Below are 12,873 nucleotides of genomic sequence, written 5' to 3' on the forward strand. Positions count from 1 at the left end.
TATATTTATATACTTATATACCTATATCCTATCCTCCTTGACTTTCTTGTTTAATTTTGAAAACTGCTCTCTTTTTTCAGTCTCATTTGAACGTAGTCGCAGGACATTTGATGACCAAGAAATAGCTTTATTGAATGGTGTCCGTCAGTTAAGACAAAGACTAGCCACGGAAAGCAGAGGCAAGAAACCCCCAAGGGTCCAAGAAGGAGATTGAGACACCTGATGTAGACACTGAATTTTGCCTGGCATCATCATGTAGTTGATTTGCTTATTGCCCTGTTTCACATCACCAACTAGACTTTTTATAAGATTCATAAACTTTGAAACATCTTCTGGTAGTTCTGGTACTGAAAACAAAAGTAGAGATACTTATTCACTGCATTAATCATCAAGGATGCATAAAATATCTCAAGGGTGATCGCAAAGATTGCCCATGGAAACTACTTGTTAATCAAGAGTAACAGATGGGGTTCTGTGTGTCATCTTAACACAACTCTTTAAGTTTTCTTATTAAGTCATGTTAGAAGACTTACTTGATCAGGTTGCATGATAAATTTCTGATGGGGAAAACCTGAATGTGTTTGCCACATAGTTTGCAGATCTTATTGATTTTTATTAGAGTATTCTTTTTGTATCCCTATATAACTTTAGCTTGATGTGGAACAGGAAAATAACCAAATGTGCCGAGAGGTGTTATTTTTGTGTAGGTCTTCTAATGAGTGTAGTCTGTGAAGCTTGTTATCCCAAAACATCTTCATCTGATATGGATTTGCCAAATGGGTTTATGTACCATAAACTTGTCATTTGCCAATCTCATCAAAATCAGATCTTTACTCTTGATACAATACCTTCAATAGAAGGTTATGTCAGGTGAAGTGTGGATGGACTTTGACCACCTAATCTAAATGAAGGTTGTGTGGATTTTTCAGCCTATCAGAAGTAAGTTTTCTAAAAGAAACTGGCTTCATTTCTTTACCACTTTGATTTGGAAATTTTGATTTTTACAAAAGAAAATTCATATCCTATAGGTTGGTTTCAAATCTTTATGCAGAGAGGTATTATATCAGAGTAAAAGATGTGATTTTTATGGGACTGGTCATTTGTGTTATATGTTATATGTTAATATGTTATTAGAATAAGCAAGTACAGAGATGGGAGAAGAGTAATGAATGTTGAAGCTGTCAACAGAAGCTGTAGCTTGTTGTGTCTGGACCAGCAGTTATGTACAAATATATATCTGGCAAAAATGACTTGCACATATGTATGTTGTGTATATCATGTATTAAATTATGATTGTATTTATGTATAAAAATGGATCTGATTTTGCTATTAATGATATTTTTATATTGTAAATAAAGAACTTTTATCTCTTCATGGTGTTGATACTGATTGTGTCTAAAAAATCAACATACCAGCTGACAAGGCTTGACAGACTATGATCTATATCAGAGCTGAAAAGATTTCTCTTGAAACCATCTATCATCATTGGGGCGGATGTTATTCTGGAACAAAATATCCAGCTTCATGATAAAAATGAGCCAAGAAAATGTGATTTATTGGGATAAGAAAAGGATGATAAAATACATTTATATAAGTATGTTTCAAACCATTTGATTCATAGAAAAAAATAGCAAATCTGATATTGCACCTTTGATTTTACATCATCAAACTGGCAGCTATTTAAAGTAGGATTGCTCATAAGGTGTATACTTTCGCGCAAGAGAAAAACATTTAACTTTAATTTAACATCCATGTGATTCCTACAATCAGGACAATGCCTCTCCTCTCTGTATCCATTTCGGGTGAGACTTGTCCCAAACCTATGCTGATCAAAAGAGGCAACTTTAAGGATCGGGTGGTCATACTGTGACTTGGTGGATAGCATGAACACATGGACCATAATCCAGTAAAGAGTTGGTGTGCACTTTATACCAGGCAGTTAACATGTATGGTGTCTGAAAATAGGGGTGTTGGTGGTATCAGCCTGGAGCCCTGGGTAAGCTGGTCTGGTGCTACACTGTAGCGCAAGTGCAGCCTACACAGGGAACCGGCCTGCGAAGATCCAGGGTAGAATAGGTCTTCAGCAACCCATGCTTGGTGTAAAAGGCCACTATGCTTGTCGTAAGAGGCAACCAACGGGATCAGGTGGTCAGGCTCGCTGACTTGGTTCATGCATGTCATCGATCCCAATTGCGTGGATCGAGATTTATAAGCATTCCGGGTGTAGGAATACATACTGTGGCGTGACATGAATCAGGTGACTGTTTAATTTATGCACATCATATGACACGCCTACAAAGTCAGTAGCCAATCAACGGAGAGTATGATAAAAACAAAGTTCATAGGACCTGTCAATCAAGGCAAGAGGCGAGAAGAACTGCAACAGTCAGACGGTAACGACCCGGAACAAATAAGTTCGGGAGAAGGCGGCTGTTTCAAATGACATGGTCAGTTGTTTGGATAATGAATATGCATGAATTTCGCTTAATGTCCTGTGCATGACGATACACGTGCGAAGAAAAGGAATTCCCTCTACTGTGATAGTGGGATTCCCCGACATTCTGTAGAAATAAAAGTTGTCCGCCTCGGTGGGCGTGGCTTAATTTTTTACATTCATTTGGAAAGACACACATATACATGTATTGGCGCTGTCGTTATTGTGTATATTTCTGTTTTCCGACTCTATAGCAGAACTAGCTACAAACAGGAGTTGTAAAATAGGATTTGCACTAGCCCTCTGGATTACTCTTCTAAGAAGCAAGCAGGTATATTTTTAGTAAAAAAACAGCAGAACATGCGTAGAACGGTTGAATTCAGCACTTCCGCTGAACACATTCCTAAACTTTTTGTGAGCGAAATCGCCAAAACGCAACAAATTGCGTGCACATCATGGAAAACGTGTTTTGTTTCACGGGAAGCATGCAGAATAGGGCTATAAAAGACAGCCTTTTAAAAGCCACATCACTTGTTGCTGCAGACGTAAAGGGTACTGACACAAGAAATGCCAAGATTAACAGCAGAGGAACGTGAACGTGCCTTTGGCATGCTTCAAGTAGGTACGTCAAGTAGAGTCGTTGCACAACGGTTTCAATGCCATCATTCAACAGTCCTCAGGCTACTGAGCAGATACCAGCAGACAAGAACCACCAGAGATCGACCACGTCCGGGTCAACGTCGTGTAACTACACCACGTCAGGATTGCCATATTGTTCGTCGGCATCTTCGTGATCGTACCCTTCCGGCTACCAGGACTGCAGCAACCGTACAAGGCCGACGGAATTGATCAGTGCTGACACCGTACGTCGACGTCTCCGCTCAGCAGGGCTACGTGCTCGACGTCCATATGTTGGACCCATACTCACTGATCGACATCGAAATGAACGTCTGCGTTGGGCCAAAAGGCATCGTCATTGGAGATTGCGGCAGTGGCATGGTGTGCTGTTCTTTGATTAGTCCCGTTTTCATTTACGGAATGCTGACGGTCGACTGCGAGTGTGGCGTCGACGTGGAGAACGTTACCACAATGACTGCGTTGTACAGACAGATCGATGGGGGGGAGGGAGTGTCATGGTGTGGGGCGGCATCAGTCATAACCATCGAACAGAGCTCCATGTTTGTCGTGGAAGAGTTAATGCCCTTTACTACAGGAATAACATCTTGGCAAATCACGTCACCCCATTCTTTCATCAGCACCAGGATATGCACACCTCCCAGCAAGATAATGCAAGAGCGCACACAGCACGTGTTTCAACACAGTACCTAGCGAACAATAATGTGCTTCTGCTTCCATGGCCAGCCCTGTCACCCGATCTATCGCCAATTCGACATCTATGGGATTACCTGGGTCAACGCCTTTCACGTCGTCCGCAAGTACAGAACCTGTGAGAACTTGAAGATACACTACGTCAAGAGTGGAATGCCCCAGAACACTATTCGCAGACTTATTCGATCAATGAGAAGACGTTGCATGGCCTGTGTTGCTGTCAATGGCGGACATACCAGATATTGACTTTTCATTTTAACCCTATGTGTCTTCCTTACACTGATGACGTAATTGTAATTACTGTGTGGTATTCCTGTTTCCTTTGTCGTCTTTCTTAATAATCCGTCTATGTCTGTTCTAATCAAAATCGGTCAATGCTCAAGTTGTTTTTGTAATATTTCAAGATTTATTGCTGGTGCGTTTTCAATGCTGCCATTATATATATGATAAATACGTCAATTAGAAGTGAGGCGCTCTAACAGAACAGAACTTTGGTTAATGAAGACATAAGTCAACAATCTACGTCTTGTTTTATTAGACGTAGAAAACAAAAACACAAATATTCGTATTCGTCACCGATGTCTTTTAAACCACATAAAGTGCATATTATTTTATTATGTAGGTTATATTGCCACCAACCTACTTTAATTGGCATATAAAAGTCAGCCAAGCATCATCTACGTAGATTATAGTTTCATCGATCGCGACGTCGATGTTACTTTCATCTACGTAGATGATACATTTTCTTAGACCGTGGCCCTTAATACGCTTCCTCAAGGTAGCAAACATGTATAAGATAAATATATCAAATTAATACATTGCATACTTGATATGCGTGTTTTAGTGCTGACATTGATTTAATTTTGTTGATATGACTCATGTCATTTGAATTGTTAGTATTGTAAATAAACATATGAGTTTACCCTTTTTGGTGTTCTTTCCTTACTCCTTACTGGCTGACAAATGGGTGAAGAAAGTCCACTTAAACCGTAGGTAACAGGCATGGTATTAGTAATGAATCAACCATTACTAAAAGTGTCTAACAAGTGGGATGTCTGACAGATGGGAGGACACCAAATTTACGGGGCACCAATTCTCTAACAATGAATGTAAAGACACTGGACAACGACGACCACCGGACTTTGCCGGATGGTGACGGAAGCCAGACAATTAAGCGAGAGGGAAACGTTACGGTCACTGGACCGTGACTGTACTGTTTTTCTCCTTTTTTCCAACATTTGAAATATTGGGTTCACGTTTCTTTCTTCTCACATATGTTGATACCTTTGCCACCAAAGCTCATATGACCCCACCACCCGTCATAAAGTTATCCTTTGTAGTGAATTCAGTATGAAATCAGCAAAACTCAAGATGTCAAAGTCTTTCATGTTTTATTTCCTGAAAGATGAGGATAAATTTTCCTGCTTTTGATTTAATAGAAGTTAGGTCAACAGTTGAAGTCAAGTTTTTGAGTATAGCAAATGGTAGTTTCGATCGAACTGCCACCAAAACTACATCATAGAATTCCAAGTCGACAGTCTTGGTGTTTTCGTTTGCTGGTTAGCTTTTACAGGTCAAAAGCAAAGTTTTTCGCATAACTTTTGGACGCATTTTAGGCCTGTCATACAGTTCCTGAAACAAATATATCCAATACAGCCGATGCAAGTCAATCATAGTTGGCAAGACTAGATTACTGCAGCTATATATTTTATTAATATAATTAAACAAGTTTTTATTTTTGTAAAATATGTTCATTTCAGAAACTGGATGTCAGTCGAGCCAGCGGTCTAAACTCGCATTAATTTGGTTACACGTTTCATGATTTACAGTATTCGTGAAGAATATTTAACAATTAGCCACAATTAGAGCCTTTGGTAGGAGTAGAGGTAATGATAAGCATAGACTTGCTAAGTATTTTATTATATTCATGCTAGCTCAAAAGAAACTTCGATTTATGTTTGTAGTACACCCCAAAAAGAGGGATTGCACAAGTGATATATATTAAGATGACATACATACCTACGTGTACAAACTACTATCAAACAGTGAGGATAACAGGACAATAATAAATTGCAAAAAGGTGAGGGTATTCTGCACCACCAGTGGAACAAACACATGCAAAGGCAAGTTAGTTGTTAAACCCGAAAAACACGGAAACGTATGGCACAAGTCAAAACAGAGAATTTCATCGGACATAACTCCATTTGCTACTTCTGTGGTAGTCACCAATCAACCCATTTATACTTCCAAAAATAGCTTTAACCCTTTTAAAGCTTTTGAGAAATTCAAAAGTATGGGTATGGTCTGACAAAGCAAGAAGCACAAATGAGGCATGTTTCGGCCAATGATTGGAGTATTCTTGCAAGTCTAAGGGTCCAACAGGAGTTATTTCTGCGACATGCTATTTCAAAACCCAAAATTCAGAGTGATATTTATGAAAAGAAAAATTGAAATAATACAAATATGAATTCCTACCAGGTGAAGGCTATCACTTGACATCAAAATAACACATGTACAGCAGATTTTAGTCAAAGACACATCTCTTGGGATAGAAGTTCATCTCTGTCACCATTCTATGGTATTTCTGGAAAGTTAACGTACAAAGTTGTAATATACTTAAAGGCTTAATGTTGCTGATTAAGCGCAAAGATGTAAACTCTCACTGACTGCTCAGTAGCATTCATGTAATATTAGTAATATTCAAAATAGTGTACTTGTTCTTGGTGTGTGTGACGAGGATACATATATACTGAACCAAATTAAAAACTTCACAATCCTAAAATGTTAACATTTTGACCAGTTATCATTGTGGGCCCTTATTGTGTACTAGTATTTAAACAGTAATGGCCACGTATTGTCTTCAGATAACACCCGTTTTTGTGCAGTTGAATCGATCAAAATCTTGTGCACAGCACTATAGTGGCAAAAGTGGTTTTTCACGTGCAACTGGTCACGTTGCCATAATACCGCACGTGTTTTCAGCCATACTTGTTAGCAGTCATTAACAAAAAAAGAAAAACACAAGAAAACAAAAGTCTTTACGGCCATTTGTCATGCCACGCTTTTCAAATGTGCAACGTGAACGTGCCATCGGCATGCTGCAGACGGGAACGTCCGTAGCTGAAGTCGCAAGGACGATGGGTTGTTGTCGACGGACTGTTTATGATTTACAGACGCGTCTACAGCAAACGGGTACCACCGCTGATCGCCCTCGGCCAGGTCGACCACATGTGACGTCACATGCAGAGGATCGTCAGATTGTCTTACGTCACCTCCGTAACCGATTTTTGACGGCTACATCAACCAGAAATGAACTGTTTAGGGGTAGACTGATTGCGCAAACTGTTCGAAACCGTCTGAGAACTGCTCATCTTCAAGCACGACGGCAATACTGCGGGCCGTTTCTGACTCAATTACACATACGTCAACGTCAGTTGTGGGCACAGCGACACTTACGATGGACTCAGAGGAATTGGAATCAAGTCGTCTTCAGTGATGAATCCCGATTTAATCTTCGATTTGCTGATGGTAGGGTGAGGGTGTGGAGGCGCCGTCATGAACGTTACGCCCAGTGTTGTGTACAGGAAGTTGACAGATTTCGAGGCGGAAAGGTCATGGTGTGGGGTGCTTTCTGTGGCAATGCACGTTCCAGGCTTCTTGTCATCCGTGGTAACCTCAACGCTGCTGCTTACAGCGACCAGGTACTGGCACCAGAACTTCTGCCTTTTATGGCAGCACATGGACCCGGTTTGATCTTCCAACACGACAATGCCAGACACAGCCATTTTGACAAGGAATTTCCTTCAGAATGCGGGAGTCAACGTCATGGACTGGCCGTTAAGGTCTCCCGACCTCAATCCCATCGAACACGTCTGGGATGCTCTTGGCAGAAGTCTGCGCACTCTCCAGATTTGCAAGATCTTGGCACCATTTTGCAGCAACAATGGCGTCGTCTTCCCAATCATGTGTTCACAAGCATCACAAGGTCCATGCGGAGGCGTTGTGTGGCAGTTGTCAACGCACATGGTGGCCATACACGCTACTGAACTTGTGTGCCATCAGATTCTCGTGCTTGGGACTTATGATTTAAACTGTTGATGTTATTACCGAATACCGTAGGTGCTTGGAACAAATTATGGTTACCACCGTTAAGTAAAATCCTTCTTTGGACATTAATGATTAAAATTACCTTCTCTGATACATTTGTCCGTTGTATATCATATATGGGATTACTTAAAAATGTGAAGTTTTTAATTTGACTCAGTATATATAAGCGTATAGAAGAAACGTCAACAAACTTGTAACTATGTATAAAATAATAAATAAGCAATGTCCTTCATATGTAACTGATCTTTTACCACCAGCTGTGTCACAGAACGTCAACTATAATTTCAGAAACCGACATGATTTTGTAGTTCCATTTGCACGGACATCTACGTTTAAAAGGTCTTATATTATAGATACATTAGGCCAATGGAATTATCCATCATCAGGAATCAGGGATAGTCCGTCAATATCTTATTTTAAAGCTGTCGCATCTGAGCAGCCTACTTCACCACCTATGCACTATAATTGCGGTAAGAGATCTACAAACATATTAGAACGAACACGGGCTTTATACAAATGATTACGATGAGTTTTATTACGGTTTTTAGGATCTTTTTTATGTATTTATATGTCATACGCTTTTACCCAATAATTTTAGTCTCTCATAACTCTGCTTAGAGTGGCTCGTGCTACACCTTCATATTGTTATACCTTGTAAATATTTAAGTATTTGTAGCAAACGAGGTGAGACTTTAATAAATCATCTGTCTGTCTGCTCTCGTGCGCATAGCAGATTAGCCATCAGAGAATTGCACAGAGGATGAAAGCTATATCATTATTACTTAAAAGTGTTGAATTTGGTTCGTACGATTTAATTGTACGGTATACATTGTTATACTGTGAAATCTCCGCGGTTTTTTAAAACAGTAGCCCTCGGAAAAATCATCTTCCGCGTAAAAATATAATCAAAGATTTAAAAGTACTCAGAAAAACCGTCGCGGATTGTCCTTTTTTTTTTATCAGAGCTTTCAGCACCAAACATGCCTTTATTATTATTCATAACACAATACTATTATTGTCTGATCTTAAGTTTCCGGACATCATACGTTTTCTATCACGAATACTTGCACTATAACGAGGGGTGTGGCATCACACAGAAATTGTAAATACTCCGATCATGGCTTGTTTTTGTGATAACGTTGTCTTTTATAAATGAATGATGTGTTTCACAGTTGTTCATGTAAAAAAAATATGAATGTTATTCAGCGTCCGAAAACTCATAACACGGGGATATATGTTGTATTAATGTATTAATGTCTTAAGTTTTACAAAAGGTAAGTAAGTACAAGGTAAGATTTTCTCAATATGCTTTAACATGGGAAAGGGTCAGCCATTACACGTTTGTAGCAGTATCGTAACTGCTTTCGGGCGTCCAGTGCGACCCTACTACAGTTACTAAATGTATTGCCGTTCCTGGTCATCATGGTCAATTACGCCATGACTTTGCCCCTCGCCTTGTCCGCCGCGGCTCGGCTCCGTCAAGGCGTGATTTGTCTAACGACGCTTACTCCAAGTTGTCTCTATCAGCATTCATACTCGCATAATAAAAAAAACGCAACACCAGCTGTATACTCACATAGTTTTACTTACTCTCAGCCCATCTATCAATGCAGGACAGGATCAGACCGGCCAGACTCGTCACTAAGTGGTGAAAACTTACAACGATCGGGATTCGACTCGATCGATTGCAAACCGCGCTCTCCTCTCCTAATGTTGAAGATATCATTTTATAGTCTTCTGGCCTGTCTTTGTCACATGTCATAATACCTCATTTTTATTCGTTAAAAGTTAGATCTGACCATGAACTCGTGTGTGTCGTAATCGGAAAAATACAGCAGCCTACGTGCCAGATTGCTCATCTCTCTATTGATTTTGTGACTCGCCCCGGATGCTCCAAATGAAATATATCTTGAAATTCTCTCCTTTTTTCATTAACTTATGGACGATAACATGGAACCAATCCAATGACAAATATGAAATGTCAAGAATACACTTGTGATAAATATGAAATGTCTTTTATCTATTGATTCCTTTCGAACTAAAGGTTCTCTGTCACAAACTATATCTAATGCAACTCCTCATTGCAGCTATAACGGTTTTATTTGTGAGATGCATTTTTAACCTTATGACAATACCAATGGCTCGCAGACGCTCATTTTCGGACAGGCGTGGCATTTTGTAATGTTGAATAATTGCGTCATTTGGTTGTTTTTCTGAGTGGTTGCTGTCAGCACGATACTAAACAATGCATATGGAATCCCGTTAACGCACATGTTTTTATACCCATTCATGGGTAGTGAAATGCATGGGGCTTGCATAAAAGTCAACTTTTGCATGGAATGCATGCTTTTCTGTAGCAGTTGCGTTTTTGTGACTTAATTCCATACATGTACTACAATATTGAAAACCAAACTTTACTTGTTTGGAAAATACACTAAAATATTGGTGTCACAGGAACTTTTGTTGTTGAGTATAGTACATCATGTTCAAATTAAGGCGTAAATGTTCCAATGAGCACTCCTTTATATATGCCGTTCTAGTAACAAAATCATAATATAAGTTCACAAACGAACTTTTCCCTTGCGAAATATATGATACAAAGATAGAGATAGCATATGTAGGCAATTGTCCTCATCAGTCTGTTAAAAGGAAAAATATCATACCAGGGCCTGATTATAAAGTCTGTTCTTCAATAACATTTAGTATGCACGTCGAGAGTCAAAAGCATTACAGATCTACCTCCGCTGCATTTAACCCCGTGGTGACCAAAGTTGCGAAAAAGGTCCCCAGCCACATACGCTGGTCGTGTAAGAGGCGATCACATTGATCGGGTGGTGGGGGCTCGGTGACTTGGTTGATTGTGTGTCATCGTACCCAGAATTCGAAGGCGTAGATCGTTGCTTACAATCATTTCAGTTCAGTTCAGTTCAGTTTAAATTCAAACGGTGGCACATGAGATACATTATAATATAAATTCATAATTTAATAAAAATATCAGTATCAAGATGACAGGAGTGAGTGAGTGAGTATGGTTTTACGCCGCTTTTAGCAATATTCCAGCAATATCACGGCGGGAGACACCAGAAATGGGCTTCACACATTGTACCCATGTCGGGATTCGAACCCGGGTCTTCGGCGTGACGAGCGAACGCTTTAACCACTAGGCTACCCGACCGCCCCCAAGATGACAGGAGAATTGTGCAAATACATACAGTGATCAAATGTTACAATGAAATATGACAGAATTTATTAAGTAACAAGAATCTCATACACGTTTTCGAACAGCTTCAACATTTCTAAATATGGCATTGATGAATTGGACAAGTTTTTCATATCTTTTACTCTAATGCTGGATAAACATTTTTTAAATATATATACTAGTATATTAGGCCATTCGGAGGGATCTTTAGGTATGTACATAGACCGCCCCTGGTGAAGCGCTTCACGTCTAAACAGGTAATGAAACTCGTCACCAACCGCGGGAGAACTACATAGATTACACAAACGTTCCTCTCTTGGGATATCAGACCAGCGACCAGTTTCAGTTGGTAAGATTTGGTTTGTACGTAGAGCTTTTATTACGGACACAGGTAGGCGCTGACCAAGAGTGTGACAACAAACTCTGACTGACTGACTGACTGATATAGAAGATTTAACGTGCGCTTTCCGACTGCAGCGTATTTCGCACACGGGAAAACAAACTCTGGTCGACACGATATTTATATACATGATAATAATTACATCAACAGAAGTACGATAACCATTGGCTAACGTTCGAATATAAAATGCTGCGTTCTCATTGGACAGTATATGCAATGACTTTACTTTACTCATCTATAATGTAGCGGAGACTTGCCCTGCATGACCTGTGGCATGTCGCCTGGGGCGTCAATCATCCATGCTTAATTACAAATGACGGACACTTTCGCAAAGGACGCACAGACATTTAATTATCTGATAGAACTTTTATTGTGCGACGTCAGGGCGCCAACTGTGCTGGACGATGCGTTTTTACTTTAATGGTTAGGCTTCTAACTTTATATTTCTTTATGCTTACAAAGTATGGACATATGCATGCACATAGTAAATATATATACATAAAAGGTGTCTGTATGACATCACCCGGTTGGGTGTGAGTCATTGCTCCGCTGTGACAAAAGATTGACAATATCCATTTAATGAATGAAGGCAATAGAAGTAAAATACACGCAAATAATTGTATGTACAAGTGAGACAAAAGTACAAGTTAATTTCACCAACGCCGTGGGTTTGTACCTTAAGGCCGGGCCAGTTAAGAGTTAAGGAGCATTGCAATTGTTCCCACCTGAAGGCAATGGATGAGATCCATTGTTCCATTAGGGGCTTTAGGTTAGCTGGACAGGAGTAAAAGGAGATAATGTATGCAGTAGCTTTCATTCAGCGGTTCCGGTTCCAGCACAGAACACTTTCATTTGAATGAACATGAATAAATTGACTTTACACAAGGTCACAAAGGACTGACGGGCCAAGCTGTGAGACTTAATTATCTAATAGAACTTTTATTGTGTGACGTCAGTGCCCCAACTGTGCTGGACGATACGGTTAATGATTTAAATTCTGACTTTATATTTCTTTATGCTTATAAGTTATGGAAAAGTGTATGCACATTGTAACTATATTTACATAAAAGGTATATATGACAATATCATAACGCTTTTTAGAGACACTAGATTTTTAGGATAATATATATCCTAAAAATATATCCTAAGAACTAAGATCTGATAATAATGAGATTGGTTCGAATCCCGGTTGGCCCTGATGATAATTCGAGGTCTGTTAGCGCCATCCGTGGGTTCTCCATTGAGGTACTCTGATCTGTAAGGGGGCACGGGTGGCCCAGTCGTCTAAGGCGCCGCGATTCGCTGTGCAGAGTTGTGTCCCTTGGGCACGCCAGAAACATATGATTGTGGGTTCGAATCCCGGTTCGCCCCAATTATGTTACTAGATTTGTCAGCACCATACCC

General features: G+C 39.8%; 1 protein-coding gene across 1 annotated transcript in view; it reads left to right on the forward strand.

Moving 5' to 3' along the window:
* Positions 1 to 1,372, forward strand: part of LOC124142570 (TBC1 domain family member 31-like) — a 34,222-nt gene extending 32,850 nt beyond the window's left edge. Inside the window, exon 24 of the mRNA XM_046511130.2 lies at positions 81 to 1,372. Coding sequence (XP_046367086.2) covers positions 81 to 214 — 134 coding nt within the window. The 3' untranslated portion in view covers positions 215 to 1,372. The remainder of the gene's footprint in view (positions 1 to 80) is intronic.
* Positions 1,373 to 12,873: the final 11,501 nt, after the last annotated feature.

This window comes from Haliotis rufescens, unplaced genomic scaffold, assembly GCF_023055435.1.
Source record: "Haliotis rufescens isolate VD_foot unplaced genomic scaffold, xgHalRufe1.0.p SCAF_17, whole genome shotgun sequence".
NCBI classification, from domain to species: Eukaryota; Metazoa; Mollusca; class Gastropoda; order Lepetellida; family Haliotidae; genus Haliotis; species Haliotis rufescens.